At 36.6% G+C, this 16,882-nt stretch overlaps 2 protein-coding genes across 4 annotated transcripts; one reads left to right on the forward strand and one right to left on the reverse strand.

The window, feature by feature from the left end:
- The first annotated feature begins 2,939 nt into the window (after nucleotides 1-2,939).
- Nucleotides 2,940-10,722, forward strand: LOC117615003 (YTH domain-containing protein ECT3). 3 transcript variants are annotated; one of them, XM_034343964.1, is made up of 9 exons: nucleotides 2,940-3,236; nucleotides 4,531-4,568; nucleotides 4,662-4,839; nucleotides 5,164-5,240; nucleotides 5,325-5,508; nucleotides 5,602-5,741; nucleotides 6,848-7,384; nucleotides 8,199-8,411; nucleotides 9,754-10,722. In XM_034343964.1, exons 1-9 carry the CDS (start codon nucleotides 3,194-3,196, stop codon nucleotides 10,207-10,209), a joined length of 1,866 nt encoding a protein of 621 aa, XP_034199855.1. In that variant the 5' UTR covers nucleotides 2,940-3,193; the 3' UTR covers nucleotides 10,210-10,722. The 3 variants fall into 3 exon arrangements, with proteins under 3 accessions (XP_034199855.1, XP_034199853.1, XP_034199854.1); XM_034343962.1 differs by having other exon boundaries at nucleotides 5,325-5,741; XM_034343963.1 differs by having other exon boundaries at nucleotides 5,325-5,741; nucleotides 6,863-7,384.
- Nucleotides 10,723-12,911: 2,189 nt separating this feature from the next.
- LOC117620802 (beta-amyrin 28-monooxygenase) lies at nucleotides 12,912-15,521 on the reverse strand. The gene is made up of 4 exons (XM_034351041.1): nucleotides 14,855-15,521; nucleotides 14,209-14,627; nucleotides 13,492-13,679; nucleotides 12,912-13,385 (listed from the first exon to the last, which is right to left on the reverse strand). Exons 1-4 carry the CDS (start codon nucleotides 15,388-15,390, stop codon nucleotides 13,080-13,082), a joined length of 1,449 nt encoding a protein of 482 aa, XP_034206932.1. The 5' UTR covers nucleotides 15,391-15,521; the 3' UTR covers nucleotides 12,912-13,079.
- Nucleotides 15,522-16,882: the final 1,361 nt, after the last annotated feature.

Here is a 16,882-nt window from a genome sequence, read left to right on the forward strand (position 1 = left end):
CCACCAAATTAGCTATATTAGGTCCTTCGAGAGATTTCCTCATATGCAATATGTCCATGAGCTGCTTGATTAATAAACATGACACCTAACTAAGTAGGTGATAATGAATCATGATGGAGTTTTCATATAAACTTTGAGCATTTCAAAACTAAAACACATAGGTAATTGGAGTTGGCTTTTGACCATATTAAAATATACTTATAAGCAAACACTTAAATCATAGAATTGTAAAATTGAAATAAAAACTCAATGAAACTTAGCATATAACACACTCAAACGACAATTAGGCAAATAGAATGCACAAGAAATATAGTAGTCATGTCCCATAGCTCGTAAAACCTAGGTCATCATACCGACCCACTATCTGCCTTTCTTTCTCATCTCTCTCCTTCTGGTTTTTTACTTTAAAAAAAATGATTTTTCAAATTTTTAAACATTTTTCTGGTTTTTAAGTTTTAAATAAATTAACGTTTTTATTTAAAATCACATGTCTTTATATCATTGGATATGTGGGCTCCACATATGTGTCATGTCAGCAATTCAACAAAAAACTTAATGCATGCTAACGTCATGACTAAATTAATGTACATAGAGTTATGTTGCACCGATACTCATAATTGGAGGGGTATGCTTGTATCTGATACTCCGATACTCGTATCAGATATGTCGATACTCGTATCGGATAGGCCAATACTCCTACTATTTTTCGATAATGTTAATTTTAAAGGCCCAACCTCTTATTCTTGATAGAAGTTAGGTATTCATTTCATTTGGGAGAGAATAACCAGCAAAGAAGAAGAAATAGGAAGAAGGAATAAGAAGCTATCATATTTACCTATGATGACAATGATGAATGAAGTTAGAGATTTGGAAAGTGGCTTCTCAATGTTTTTAATTTGTTTTGTGTTGCTTTCTTTAGTATTATTTATGATTTGAACAATCTCATGAAAACTTGTGTTTTGTTTATGGAGACTTGTATTTTGTGTTTAGTTTTATGTTTTCAACTTATGATGGATGCAATATTAATTTTTAAATATATGTTATTTTAATCACTGTATTAGTGCCGTACCCATATCCTAATTTTTGGAATTTCACTATATCGGTGAATCGTATCGTATCGACATATCCGTGCAACATAGACATAGAGTAACCTTAAGGACAACCATGTCACACACAAAAAAGGACGAAAGATTATAATTTTGCGAACATAAGGGACCATTTGTGATGAAAAAGTTATTGTTTTGTGTAAATTTCATTTTACTACTCAGAAGTTTCCCGAAATTCAGACTTTGCTGCATGAAGTATTTTTCGTCTGTCTCATGCCTAAACTTTAATTTTACTACCACTTTCATACCTCTGCTAGTTTGGCTGTCAAGTTTTCTATTAAATGATGACGTGGCACTCATAGGTCAACGTTGACCCACTGAATTTGTGCCACATGGACCACTAAACAATTAAAAATTTGTATTATTTTATAAATAATTAAAATTAATAAAGTTAAAATTTTTAAATCATAGAAAAAATAAAATTAGAAAAAGTAACACAAAAAAAACTAAAAACAAAAACAAGAACACTTCTCTCAGTGTCATGTCATGTATCACGTGAAAACAATGAGAAGAAACTGTTGCGCACCCAATGCCTTCTAGTTTTCCAGGCCTACAATTTTCGTCGTCCTATCACGGCCACTGACATCATAACCCTCAATCAAGCCCCAAAACTGTAGCAGTTGCCAAAAATTTCAGAGCCCAGACCGGCCAACTCTGACCACCACTAATAACCACTTTACCACCAAAACACTTATTTCTCTTTCCTCTATCATTCCCCTCCAAGATCCGAACCGTAGCTTCGCCAACTTTCTCGACTCGACACTAAAGAATTTCTTGGTTTTTCACCGTAACCGAGGGCTAGAAAGAAGGCGGGGCATGTGTGAACCATGGCCACGTACATGACGATGCAAGCGTGAGGACTTCCAATGAGCAGTGGCCATGCGAACGTGAGGATCTCTGATGGGCAGTAGCGATGACGATGACGAGTTGATGATGATGGAGATTGGGATTCCGATTCGAATTCATAGGGAAATTCCAACTTTGATTGATCAGTGCTATCTTTAGTATCCTGGTCCAAATTATGTTATTATGGCCAAGCAGCCATTGTGGTGCCATAGATTTTGCATTTTTCTTCCTCCTAATCCAAATTTGGTTGGGGAAGATGGATGGGGGTAGGGTTTTCTGGGCTTGGTTTTAGTTTTAGTTTTTGTTACTTTTTCTAATTTTCTTTTTTGTACATTTGATTTTAAAATTTTAACTTTATTAATTTTATTTGTTCATAACAAAGAATACAAATTTTTAATTGTTTATTGGTCCAATTGGTGCAAATTCAATGGTCAACACAGTGCCATGAATGTCATGTCATCATTTAATGGAAAATTTAAGAGAAAACTAACGAAAGTATGGAAGTGGTAGTAAAATCAAAGTATAGGCATGAGATTGAGACAAAAAAAAAACTTCGTATAGCAAAGTCTGAATTTCATGAAACTTTCAAGTAGTAAAGTAAAATTTACCCTATTTTTTTTATTTGCAAGTTCAAATATAGATACTTTCGTCGCATGATTGTTTAGCTGTTACATAGTGACCACCTAATTTTTGTCTTTGTGAGAAATATAAAAGAAAATTACTTTGAAAAATCGTATAGTATTTATATTTGGGGCAATGCAGCAAAGTTAACTTGATCATTAATTTTGATAATTTTTTTAATGACGTGGTACATGGAGCCCCACTTTTGAAACTGAAACCTAATTTGTGTTCGATACTGTAACTTTTTAAACACAAACATGTACCTAATGGAAATTATCTGAAAACTTGAGGATGTATATCGCAATTAGTCCGTAATTTGATAAACCAAACGTAGCCCCCTAAACCTATCATATCATTTCACAAAATTTAAAAGGAAACCGCCTTAATCGAAATCCAAATTAATACAATTTATTAATTAATTACATATATACATATGTACTTTCCAATGGAATCGTCCTTACATGAAACCTAAAACCCTCTATTTTTTCCCTCTTTCAAAACACCAAAACCCCCTCTCCCCCCAAACATCTTCTCATTCTTACTTTCGTTTTAAATTCTTCTTTTGATTTTAAATTTTTCGAAACTTTTCCCCGTTGTTGCTTCGCATAGATCTTTCATATATGGACAAGCATCAGGACGACCAAGATCGCATCGTCTCCACTGGTATCTGTTTGTTTTTGGGGAGAAATATGTGATATTATTGTGCTGTTTTTTTTTTTAAAAAAATTTTTAAATTTCAATTTTTATTTGTGTGCCTGTGAAAAATCCGTCTTTGTATTTCTCTTCGTTTTTGTTGTTTTGCAATAAGAATTTGTGGGTTGCTGTTTTATTCCTAGCATTTATGTGAATATTTGGTAATTCCCAGATTGTGTTTTTCTTTAATTTGATGAGAATTCTTTTTTGGGTCATTGCCACATGTAGCTTTAAGCACTTAGTGCCGAATGCATTATGTTTCTGGTAATGCTCTTGGGGTTTCCCTGTGGTTTGGTTGAATCTTGATTCCCCAAACCCTAAAATAGGGTTTTGTGTTTCTGGGTACTGTTATTGTGCCAAATGGCCAAGAGCGGATTGTTAGGAACACAAGTCACTGAAATCTCCTTCTGTAATGAAATTGGTGACCCACCATTGTTCTCCATTATTCGGGTGCCTGAAATTCATTTATGAAGAAATATGCTTTGTCCCCCCTAAAGAATTTTTTTTGTTCAGTTTAATAATGCAACTGCTTCTGTATGAGTTATGGTTTTAAAGTACGCTGCAAGCAACTGACTGAAGTAGAAAGCTCTCTTCATTGTCAACAGTTGGTGTATTATGTGCTTGATTTGAAAACATGACACATGTTCAGATCTTCAGCTCCTTCCTCTTGGCATGAGTTTTTTTGCACTCGATCAATATTGCTTGCCCTTGTATACTTTTGGATTGATGAGCGAGTACAGCTATTTGAGTAAGGAGAGAGTTAGCATTGGTGAGTAGAGGTACTTGAGAGGTTAGTGTTACAGTTGGAGGAGTGAAGCTATCTAAAAGAAAGGAGCGGTACCATTGGTGAGTGGAGTTGCCTAAGAGAGGTTAGGGGCAACCAATGGCCCATTGGGAAGGAAGTTCCCTAAAAGAGGATGTCAATCTCTGGAAGCATGTTGGCATAAATAAATCCAAATATCCCACACTGAGAAAGTTGAACACCTTGAATAACTGGTATCTGAAATCTCTAGTACCCTTTCCTGACAAGCTGGTTCGGTAGGGGTAAGTTGCCCATGGGTTTGAACAATCTGCAATCTGTGTGATTGCGTTCCCATCCTCTGTGAGGGTGGAACGTTGGATGTGCGTAGGGGTAGACCTTTTTGTTAAATTATAATTTTTGTTTCTGTGGTATATAACTGCTGTTTCCAATTTTCTCCAACTTTCTCCAACATCTCTGCATATGTTGTTCGTCTGAGATACTAAATATCAATTCTGGATGCAGGAGAGAGACCTGTTAAGTCAGATATGGTGAAAGACCAGGTACTTGGTCGTGTATTCACTAAGAATGTTGTCTCTGTTTACTTTTGAAGGCTTTGGTAACTGTGTTTCATTAATTTTGTAATTTATTTTCAGCCAGTTTCTTCTGAAGATGAAAGAATAGTTTCAGTGAATCCTTCTCCTGCTGCAGTCATCATAGGGCCTTCAAGTGATGCTACAGAACAACCCAAGTCTTCAGATGTTGGTGGAGAACGTAGCACCCCCCATCCGCTTAATTTGTATGCATCTCAAGAACAGAGCATTTCATACGGCGGTTAGTTTGTTGACCCTTTTCTGCTGTCATTGGTTTAGGAGGATTACGAAGGTCTAAATAGTGGTGGTTGATGTTAGAAGTCAGTCTGATTCCTGTAAAATCTTATTGTTCTAGCATTTCCCTTGCAATTTAACCCATTGCAAATTGACCGTTTTCCATGCATAACATTTTTTTTTTGTGGAATTTCGTGAACTATGTTTGATGGTGACACATAAACTTCAGTGTGACAAGATATTGATGATGATAACAATGTTCAGCTACTCTTCACATCGTATATAATTAAAATCATAGGGGATCTTATTTTAAAGTTTGGACTGGTTTCAGGTTATGGCAGTAACACTGGTACTTGGGATGGATATTCTCAGTATCTTAATGCTGATGGAATGCATGTTGTATCACCAGTGAGTATAATCTTCACTTGTGAAATTCTTCAGATTTCCTTTTGAGTCAAACTTATTTTTGTTTTCTTTCTCTTGAATTTTTAGGTCATTTACAACGATAATCCATCTCTTCTGTTTCACTCTGGTTATGGCTTCAATCCTGAAATTGCATATGGACAATATTCACCAGTTGCTACACCTTTGCCTTCTGTAATGGTAGATGGCCAACTTTACTCCACGCAACAGGTCCCTTTCTCTCCATCTTATTACCCTCAGCCATCTCCTCCAAGTATGTCTCATATTTCTTCAGCTATTCCAGTTTCACCAACTGAGCTGATGACATCAGAAAGTAATAGGACTGACAACATGGCCTTTGGGCCAGGATCAGGTTACTTGGTAAATTTTAGATCATTTAGCGGAGGAGATCCGTCTGGACATCTTGGTTCTAGTGCCTTAGCATCTCCAGCAATTTATCCTCCACCAATGGGCATTCTTGGGTCATATGAACACAGTGTTGGGCAGGTTTGTTTTTATTTAATATTCGCTATTTTCATTCCATGGTAAAGAGATGTTTCTAGACTGGAAGAATTGATACACCGTTAGTAGTATATTTTTGTTCACACTTAACTTATGAACACAACTTTGGGCATAATTATGTAGTTCCAGTATAGGAGGCTTTTTTTTTTTTTTTTAATGATATGTATTATAGTTATCATTCCCCATGTGATTACTATTGTTCTCACCACTGTTATTGCCACACAACCCATGTGTTCTTGGCATCATTCAAGATTTCAGAGATAATGGCATTAATGCTATATGCACTTTTTTTTTCTTTTCTTTTGGGGTGTGGGTGTTTGTAGTTATTTTTATCCCCAGGTATCCTGTGGGCGCCTTATAGATAGAAATGTGGGAGAGAGGTTGAAAAAGAAATGGGTGTTGTGGTAAGAAAAATAGATAACGAGTCACAGGTTCATTGTAATGATGTGCGGTTGTTTTCCTGGTTTTTGAGTAGAAACCCTGGCCAATATTTTATTTGTTCTTGTGAAACTTTTTATAATAAATGTTTTTTTTTCACCTAATATTATTTTCTTCATTTGAAATATGACAAGGGTTGTGATTCAAACTTTTAGGAGTTTGGTAGCTTTAAATTAGTTACATAAGACACCAAACAAATCAAATCAGTTCTTGCTCTTTTCTTTTACTGGGCCTTTAAATTGATAGGCAAATAAAACATATCATGTTTCTTGTTCTTGAAAGGGCCTTGCCATACAAGATTTAGGTGACCGATGTTTCCTTAGTAAATATAAACTTACTACACTCATGCTGCTTGTAAGATGAGACCATATGCTGCCCATCCAGGGGTAAAATTTTCTTGAATAGTTGAAATTCTAACCATGCTTGAAGATTCATTCTTAAGGCTCATAACCTTTTGCTCTAAATGATCTCAATTTGGGTTTTACAATTAAAATCAAATGTGTGGACTCTGTTGATCATTTATATTTATGCTAATATTTATGCATTTCTTCTATCAAGTATAGATTTTTCTTTCTAAACCGTATCATAGTTATGCCAGCTGGTCGTGTTTTATTTGTGGGGATGACTAATAGATGACTATGATTTAATTTCAGATTTCTCATCAACAGGGCCCGGCGCATGGATTTGGATTGATATCAAGTTCATATACTGGACGCTATCCTCATGGTAGTTCTTATCAAAGCTCTAACTTTGGTGATGCTTCCCTTTCTTATTCATTTGGTAATGACCGGAACCGACTAACTGTTGACAAGAGCAGAAGAAGAGAGAGGGACTGGGACTCAATTTGTGTTTTCAATAGTTCACATGATGGCTTCAATGACCGTAATCGAGGACCAAGGGCTTCAAAGCTGAAGGGAAAGAATGCTTCCGACCAGAGTTCATATAATGCTAAGAAAATGGGACTATCTGCTTCCGGAATTAACCTTGATTCATTTAACCGGCTGGATTTTGTCACGGATTACGAGGATGCAAAGTTCTTTATCATTAAGTCTTTCAGTGAGGACAATGTTCATAAAAGTATTAAATACAGTGTTTGGGCCAGCACGCCCCATGGAAACAAGAAACTTGATGCTGCTTATCATGAGGCACAGAGGATAAAAGGCAGCTGCCCGGTCTTCTTATTCTTTTCGGTATGCTCCTTTTGTTAATTTCCTAATTGTTTAAGCAACTGGCTTTTTTTTTTGGGGGGGTTGTTACATAATTGATATCAGCACCACAAAGTATAAGGCAGAAATATACTAATTGGGTATTGATCCCCATTTAGAGCCTGGTGATAACAAAAATGTTTGATGTGGCAACCATATTAGTGCTTCTCTCTTTGAGATTCATGGAGATGACTGCAGTTTCTTTTATATTTCATTCTTTGGACCTAATAACTGTATGGATTCATGGTCTCTGTGTTGCACTAGTCCTTATCGAATTAGTTCTTTAAATCTCTGTTCCCATCTCTTCCCGTTGAAACAGTAGGAGTTTTCATGCCAGCCCAAGAAATAAGCTGACTTTTAGGGCTTGTTTGATAGGGAGGACTAGACTAGACTAGCAAAATGCCTATATTTCATGTGCATTCAAGGCATAATATTGATATGTTGCCTAACTTGGAGGAAGAATGGGGACTATCTATAAGAGGATGATGACTAAAACTTGTCCCCCCTAATCCCTTTGAAAATGGTGGGATTATGAAGGATAAGTTTTAGTCATCAACCTCTTCTGAATAGTCCTCCTTCATCCTCCAAGTTAGACAACAATGTCCAGATTATGCGTTGATTGCGCACAAAGTGTAGGCATTTTGCTAGTCTAGTCTAGTCCTCCCTAACAAACAAGACCTTATGTTCTTTTCTTTTGAAACTATAGGTACTTACAAGTAACTTGTTGCCTGTGCTTAAACTATTTTATATTCACTCTTTAGTTATGTCAGTCCTCTTAGAGTTTGTTGGTTTACCACAGGTTAATGCTAGTGGACAGTTTTGCGGGGTAGCCGAAATGGTTGGATCCGTAGATTTTGAGAAGGATGCTGATTACTGGCAGCAAGATAGGTGGAGTGGGCAATTTCCAGTTCAGTGGCATATTATTAAGGATGTTCCTAACATTCGGTTTCGTCACATTCTACTTGAAAATAATGATAATAAGCCTGTCACTCACAGCCGAGATTGTCAGGAGGTAGTACATCTCTCTCCATCTCTTTGACTTTCATTTAGAAACAAAAACTCCATTTTTGTTTAGAACTTAGATTTGGTTTTAATACCTTGACATTTATTATATGGTTTCTGTTTCCACTTCGACCCTAGAGAAAGCCATTTCTTGGTTGATGTTTTTCATTATATTGGAATTTGTTTACTCAATGAAATTTCAGATGATCATATATTAATATTTGATAGGTTTGATTGATTGCCTTGGGCTTTCAAAGTTTCACAGTTGTGAATATATGGGTTTTTAAAATTTCACTTTTAGTGTGAAAACACAATATATTGAAGATGTAGTAGGCTAGTAAGATTATGTCATGCATACTAACTAATGAAGATTTCAGTTGTGGGTGGGTGATTTGGTAAGCTAGTAGGATTATTTTCAGTTTTGTAAAAAATTTCGCATGCATTTTTTTGTAGAATTCAAAGTCACATGTTTGAATAATGTCAGGATTATAAGTCATTTATGATAGTCAATTTACCAGTGTTTCAGCGTCATGGTTTGTCGTCGCAAAAAGTTTGATCTTCTTTCCAGAAAAATAAAATAAAAAAAATAGCTCTTATGCAACACAACCCTTGCTGCGTGATGTTTGACCAAATCAAAATTTGTTTACGGTCTCATATGTGCAGGTCTTTCTGAAAGTATGATGTATTGCAGGCATTATCATGAGTTATATATTGCCTTTTGCTGGAAAATTTCATGCTTTTCATGATAGCTTTATTTTAGGAGCTACCCTGTCCTCTCAAACCCCCTTCAAGTGGGGTGGATCTTGTTGGGTATGCTTTGGGTGATTCGGGTTGAGGATTGTCAACCTAAACCATCTGACTAGATAAAAACAGAGTTATAATTTAGGTTCAAACCCCAAAACCTAGAAATGTAAAAGCAGTTTCTTTCACAAATTCAGAATTAACTAGAGTGGTTAAAAAAAATCATTTTACACATATCAATGCATGTATCTCGTCTAAAGAATAAACACACCAAGTTTGAAGTGGAGTTGGAAAGGCTTATCTAGTGGTAATTGAGCACTCTTAACTTATGCATCTTTCATTTTAAAAAATGGCTTTTCAAACTGTTTCTTTTTGTAGGTAGGCTGGAAGTTCTGGGTTTTTGCCTAGTCTAAGGTTATCTAGTATGAAGTGTTTGAAACGATAATCTCAGTCCTGACATATCAGTCACAATTTTTTTTTTATAGTACACATTTCTTACATAATGCATTCAATCTGTTTCCTTTTACCTCCTTGTCTACGTTTGGCTTGTCTGCTGATTTAGAGTTTACATCTGCCTGACATTTTCTTTCTTGATGGTGAAATATTGTTAGGTGAATCTGAAACAGGGTATTGAGCTGTTGAAAATTTTCAGCGATTATGATGCACGGACATCTATTATAGATGATTTCGAATTTTATGATGAGCGGGAAAAATCCTTGAAGGAAAGGAAAGTTAGACAACAAGCTTGTTCGACTACAGATGGTTCTGATTCACTTGCTGTTGATTCTGTTAAGGAAATCTCTAATAGTTTTGATGAAGCCCTGAAGTTGAAAGGAAATAGTAGTGAAGAAGTCTCAGGAACTGAGCTTAACATTAGCTCAAAAACAGATGCTTCAGCTATATTTGAACATGATTCTGTAGACCAAATATCTGATAGTTTATCTCAAGTATTGCAGTTGGAAAAGGGTGATAAAGAAATAGTAGGACAATCTGAAAGAAGTGGTGGACACCACAGCGAGTCTGTTGACAAGAAGGCGGCAACAGTTGTATCAACTGGAAGTGCTTAGGCATTTTAGATGCATGTGGTGACAGCACTCTACTGTAACTTTGTGATTTTATGAATTGCTCACTAACTGACGAAGTTTGAGGTGGTAATTTGGTCATCTCGAGCAGTCAGGCTCCAAGCTGACTCCTTAATTTTCCCTTTTCTTTTGTATTTTTTTTTTCAAGGTAAATCGTTGAGAGTCATTAGGTGGTGGTACTCCAGGCATGGTGGGCAGGAAGGCTGTTTGGTGACACCCATTTTGTATTGAAGTATTTTTTTTCTTTCTGTTTTTCTTTTTCATTGTTTTGTTTCAGGGTAGATGGTTTTTGGCGATGTGGAAGTAGTTGGATGAATGCAGGTTGTGGTGGGGTGTCTGTATACTATGTCTGATGCCTTAGTGGTTGTAATTTTAGAGTTGTTTACTGGTTTTCTATTGGCGGCTGGGTAATAGAAGAATTTGTTATGTTACCCATTTGGGAGGTAGATCAATAAGGAAATCAAGAAAAAATGCAATATTACTCAAGATTTTCTCCTCTCTTTTTAATCTCTCTCATCTCTGTTTATATGATTAAATTTAGATTATGTATAAATAGTTAGGCTGCAAAAAAAAAAAAGGAGAGTTGTGTTCCAGGAATTAATACCACAATTGCAATATGTTCTTTCTATATTTGTTTGGCTAATCTAAAGATATAATTTGCACCACTCCCATCTCCATGCGTCGTTGGATTGGCTGATTAAAAAGCTTGCATATTTTCAGGTAAGCAATTAATGCATTTAAAGATTGTCTTAGTCGATCATAAAACCCCCACCAGCCAACTAGAATCAAGATGACTATTTGTGATCGATTTAAACGACGTCTTTAACTTGCTGCTGCCAATGTAGGTATGGCCCAGAATGATCCATCGCATCCATCGATGATCGATCACTTGCTCACTCTTGTTCATCATCAGAAAAGGAAAGCAAAAGGAAAGCTCGGGTTTCCTGCTCAAGGGGAGCAATGACATGTGTCTCTGGTGCTCTCTCTCTACAGCTAAGCCTCCACCAACTGCGTACCAAGGAAGGAGGTGCATTTATTTACGATTGCAACCGGTTTCTACTCCTACTTCACCAGTTTCATTTCAATTGTCTCTCCAGGTTCCAAAATTGTGATTCAACTTAATATTCCCTGTTAATAATTTTGACAAGAAAATTAAAAACAAGTCTTCATCGATGAAGCTGTGAATGCGTATATAATTCTCTGTGTTAAGAGTTCCTTATTGTAAGAAAAGTGCACACATTCTTCTTAGGGCTACTCAATAATGTATTTTAATGGTTGAAACCGTCTATATTTTAAGTAATACTTGCAATCATCCAGATCCGAAGTGTTATATGGTCATATAAAATCTATAACAACTAAAAATTGTTTGAAAAAACTGAAAAGAAAATGTGGCTAATGAAATGGTTAAATAATTACCGATTTAGAATTTTTTTTTTTTTTTTTCCATGAATAATTCTTGAAAGAGAACTTGAAAACTAAACGGTTTACAACACATAAATAAGATGTTTGTCTTTTTGTTTCTTGGTGTGCATTAGCCTAAAACTTGAGAATTAAAACCTGAAAGATCAAATTGTGATTTTTGTCCTTGGTTGAGTAGATTCAATTATTGTGACTTAATATTTTGTTGCAATTCAAGGATAATGGCTTTATATTTTGTATCACTTGACTCATGGGTGTCATATGTGATGATGAATCCAACTTTTTGGAGGTGTGAAGCACCTCACATGTGCCACTCAAATACTAATTTCATAAAGATAAATTGACGGAATTAAACCATATTGTCTTTAAATCATGACAATTTGAAACTATATGGACTAAAGTAGAAGCTCACCCATAAACTACAGTACCAAAATCATAATTTAAGAAAAAGTTAAAACTTAACCACTTAGAGCATCCACAATGGACTCCCTAAACCACATCCTTAGACAAATTTTAGGGAGGAATTGTAAAAATACAACTCCAACCATGCTTCATATCCACCTGTTAAAATAAGGAGACTTCTATGAGCTCTTAAATCTGATGAGAGAGAAAGGACTCCTAGTGGCTCTTTATAATTTAATGCTGCTTTGTTACATATGCATTAGTAAAAAGACAGCGTCTCGACTGATCAAGAGTCGGGGTTGAGGAAGTCTTATGCAAAAATGTTTTTCGATTGAAGGATATTGCAAGGTAAAAGGAGTGAAAAAGAAGTGAACTGGACATGGAAGTTGGAGAAGGCATCTTAAATTCATGAGATTGATTTCCAATGAAAAACAAGTCATGCCAGCCATTGAGGATCATTAGTCAATCTTCCTATTAGGATGGAAATGCTATGCAATTTTTGAATGTTGGATTGCTGCAGCAGCATGCGCACTTTGACCTGACCTGGCTGCGCTCACGCTAATTATGCGAGTGTACCAACCACCATTAGCTTGTAGTATGATTGTGACACATGTTTTAATTACCTCCAAAATGGTTATACATTTGTTGAATTTTGATATCTAAAAGCAGTGACTTTTAATTCTAGGATTGAGTAATTCAACTTGTAAACAGTTGTGTACAATATAATATCTCGCTCGAGAACATGATGGAGGAGGCACTAGGAAGCTGCGTTGTTAACAATATGTTTATTATTAATTCTTAATTACTCCATTATACAAGCTTTAGCCCTGATTAAACACGTACACAGTGGACATGAAGAACAAATACAAGTTACAACAATAACCAAGAAAAAGAAAAGGATCCCAAAAAAAGAAGAACCAAAGCCTTGTTCGATTGTTTTATGTATACATCTGCAACTTAGCTAGATAATTAAATAGACAAGGAAGGAAGGAAGGAAGGAATTGCACGTCGCCAGCCAGCCCTTTCAAGTGAAGTTAAACAGTCTTTTTGTGAGGAAAAAGGCGGACGGGGAGGCCCTTGGCCGGCATGGGGAGAGGGTCAACGACGATCTTCTCATCGGGAAGAATCTTCTCCCACTTGAACCTCTTGACCAAGTTGTGCATGAACACTAGAATTTCCAGGCGGGCATACTCTTTGCCTGGGCACATCCTGGGGCCTCCTCCAAAGGGCACAAAGGTGTAGGGTGCTGGCCCATTTCCTTCGAATCTTGTTGGGTCGAATTTAAATGGTTCCGGGAAGTAATCTGCGTTCTTGTGTGTTGAGTTTGCACTCCAATATAACTGCACCAACCATCATGTTCATGTCATTAATTATTTATTAATTAAGTCCACTAAACATTATTAATACAAACAATTAAGTTAAAATACGATATGATAGAATGCGTACCTTCCAGCCCTTTGGAATGGTGAAACCATTGAACACAAAGTCAGCCAAGGCTTCCCTGAACGCTCCTTGAAGAGGTGGTGCCAATCTCAGCACTTCTTGGGCTACGTTCCATGAGTATTTCATCTTCTGTAGGTCATCCCAGTTCAACAACTCCCCTGGGGCTTTGCAACTCAGGATCTCCATTTGCTCTGTTAATCATTTCAAATTAATTACATAACATTGTTAGTTAATAATTAATGAATTTAAATAAACCCCCAAATTGAAAAAGGTTAAATATGTAATTGCAAGAGAAGCAGGTAGGCAGCTGATCTTATTTGACTATTTATATAAAAATCTCTTTTGCCGACCCAAGGAAGGCTACAACTTACAAGAAATAGAATATATTATATATACGGTGATGGGTTTGGTTTATGTTCATGTTTATGTTTATCCAAGGCGGCCAAAGGTGATTAATTAATTGACTCACATCGAAATATCTATTGGTCGACTATTAGTGTGTGTGTGTGTGTGTGAGAGAGAGAGAGAGAGAGAGAGAGAGAGAGAGAGAGAGCAGTTCCCACTTCATTAATTGACCATAGGAAAAATGAAAGCTTAGATCTGCAAAGGTTTAAGATTTGATAGAAAGAGCATCATAAATTATTTCGACTTTTAATTACTATATGGAAAGAAGTAATTGGAAATTAATGAAAGAAAATGATTGACATATATGATACGTACCCTTGTAGACCTCATCGTAAATGTGAGGAAGCTCAGCAAGATACTTGACAATGAAAGTGCAGGTAGCGCTGGCCGTGTCATGCCCACCAATCAACAACCCCAAAATCTTATCGGCAATATCGTGATCCTTCATGTGAGTTCCATGCTCATCGCACAACAACAACATATGTGACAATATGTCTTGTGTTGGGGACGCCTTGCCCTCAGCCAGATCAACCTTCCTCTGCTTGATGATCTTTGTCAGCTCCTCTCTGATGAAGTTGGACGCCTTGATGGCTTTGTAGAACGGAGTTCCGGGGAAGTCCAGAGGCATCGATATGATCCCGGACGCCAACAGGGCGAATGGATCGCCTAGCCTTGCTATCTCCGTTGCGTCCTCAAGGCTAACAAACAACCGTGCAGCAAGCCAAAAGGTGTAGCTGTTGAAACGCACATCATCAATTACACATACAGTAATTAAAATCAATGTAGACCCGCTCTATTACTTACTAATACTATAATCATTTATTCTTTACATGTTATGTGATTTTAATCACATTGTTAATCTATATTCTCGGTTAATATCTATCAGTGATCTAAATTGCTAATTTAGAAAGAAAAAAAAAAACAAAAAGTAACATGTCATATTGTTAAATAAAATATTTACTTCTTGGCAAGGGGGAAGACTTCAACTTCCTTCCTGTTTTCCCAGCCATCAGCAAAGTGCCTCTGGGCAACAGTGTCCATGATCCCGATGTATCGTTGGAGAGCCTCGGGCTTCATGAAGTTGGGGAGCATCTTTCTCATCTTCTTGGCCTCCTCTTTGGCGGAAGTCTCTTGGGAAGAAGGGAAGACCTTGTTGACAGAGCTAGGCCACCATGCGGTGACAAGCTTGTTTTCATTGGAGAACAAGAACTTGTTGCAGGCAGCGCCACAGAAGATGGCAGCCTTCTCGCCGAAGATGGAGGTCTTGAAGACGTCAGATGAGTACTTGGTCATGCGGTCAAAGATGAACTTCTCAGGGTGGCCTTTCCATCCTGAGGCCAAGAACTCATAGCTCTCACCAATCACAGGGTAGCCAACTTTGCCAGGCGGGAGGTTGTTTCCGGTGAACTGAGCTCTGTGGCGGTAGAAGAGAGCAAAGAAAGAAAAAGAGATGAAGGAGACAAAACCCAAGAGGAGGGTGAGATAGAAATGCTCCATGATTGATTAAACTGTTGTGATCAGTGTTTGATGAAGAGTGAGAAAGGAGCTTTGTGTTTTGTGGGGGATGAGTGAGGAACGTGCCTTTGAGTCTGTTTGAATGGTTTGAAGGAAGTGGATCTGATATGAGTCGTTTTTATAGGCGCTTTGTTTGTCATGTGTGAGTGGAGGCCTTCCCTTTTTGGGGTTGGGTGACTTTTGGGAGAAGAGGGTGGCAATATCAAAGTCAAATTAAGCTCGCTCTCACTTTTGTTGAATTTTGTTTGGGTGAGCTAGGCAGCATGAATGTGAAGTCACACTGGCCATTATTATTATTTCTTTTTATTTTTCATGTGCCAACGAGTCCATTCCCAAATCCCAATTGCACATCCAAGGCGTGTCCAATCAAAATTTACAAATTTAATATGCCAACTTGTTGTTTCATTTTTTACACAAAACAATTAGGAGAATCAATGTAAATATTACAGGCTTTGTTGTTTCATTGTTTGGGAGCATCGGGTTCAAATATTACAGGCTTTTTCAGTACAATTCATAGTTTAAACTACATAAGAGGGGTTTTCTCATAGATGCAAAGAATCGAAATGTCATACAGTTTTAAATTTGAAAATTTTAATTTACTAGGAGTCAAGATATTTTTCCATTAAGTTAGACCCGTTGGCTACTTTTTCTTTTTAAATTTATGATGAAAGTGCAGCCACGCTCTTTGATTTTGGGTGTGTGGATCTGTATACATACATATGTAGACTAATAATTAGTCATTTTTCTGGGTCGACTATTAAATAAGTACTTGTAAACTATCTTTCTTTCTCTGACCAAAATAAAAACCATTTTTCTTTCAATCAGAGTTTCGTGTTATGGGATTAATTAATGATTGCATTTGAGGGAAGGTACTCGGAAAAAGGATGAAAATGCCTTATATTTAACACTCATGTAAGTCGTGTTACCAGGTCAAACAAAGCAGCAGAATATGAAACATTAAGAAAATAATTGAACGAGATATTGGTTGCCTCCTGACTTCTTCCTTCCTAATACCTGTTGCTGTATCTGTAGACTGTATGTATGTATTTACATAAGACAATTGTTTACAGACTGCACTCCGTCCATGTCGCCAGTCGCGACACTTCTCCACCAACTTTTGCAGACGGTATTTTTGAGAAACCCTTTAAAATATGCATAGCGATAAAAAAGAAAAAGAATAGGATTAATATTATTATTAAGAGATCATTACAAAAGTTTCATCCTAAATCTTGATAGCTAAACTTTAATCTCCCAGATTAAGGGTTTATATTCATGTAACTATGGTCGCAATAGCATCATCTAAATTTTCATGTTCACCAAATTCTCTTACCTCATCTTTGAATTTTTATTTATTTCAATCTTAGTGAACAAGTCAAAAGGGAGTATGCGGGGATTTTTCTCTTCTTCTAATGCGACAACGTCCACTCGTTGTGTTGTGGTGTTCTACATATTTATTATCTTTTCTAGTACGTGT

Source organism: Prunus dulcis, chromosome 1 (assembly GCF_902201215.1).
Source record: "Prunus dulcis chromosome 1, ALMONDv2, whole genome shotgun sequence".
Classification (NCBI taxonomy): domain Eukaryota; kingdom Viridiplantae; phylum Streptophyta; class Magnoliopsida; order Rosales; family Rosaceae; genus Prunus; species Prunus dulcis.

Coding starts and splice junctions, on each gene's coding strand:
- LOC117615003 (XM_034343962.1), top strand. CDS start 3,194: ATGGACAAGCATCAGGACGACCAAGATCGCATCGTCTCCACTG. Junction 5,742..6,847: donor ATGAACACAGTGTTGGGCAG/GTTTGTTTTTAT, acceptor ATTTAATTTCAG/ATTTCTCATCAACAGGGCCC. Junction 7,385..8,198: donor CGGTCTTCTTATTCTTTTCG/GTATGCTCCTTT, acceptor GGTTTACCACAG/GTTAATGCTAGTGGACAGTT.
- LOC117620802 (XM_034351041.1), bottom strand. CDS start 15,390: ATGGAGCATTTCTATCTCACCCTCCTCTTGGGTTTTGTCTCCTTCATC. Junction 13,680..14,208: donor TTACGATGAGGTCTACAAGG/GTACGTATCATA, acceptor AATGATTAACAG/AGCAAATGGAGATCCTGAGT. Junction 13,386..13,491: donor CCATTCCAAAGGGCTGGAAG/GTACGCATTCTA, acceptor TGGTTGGTGCAG/TTATATTGGAGTGCAAACTC.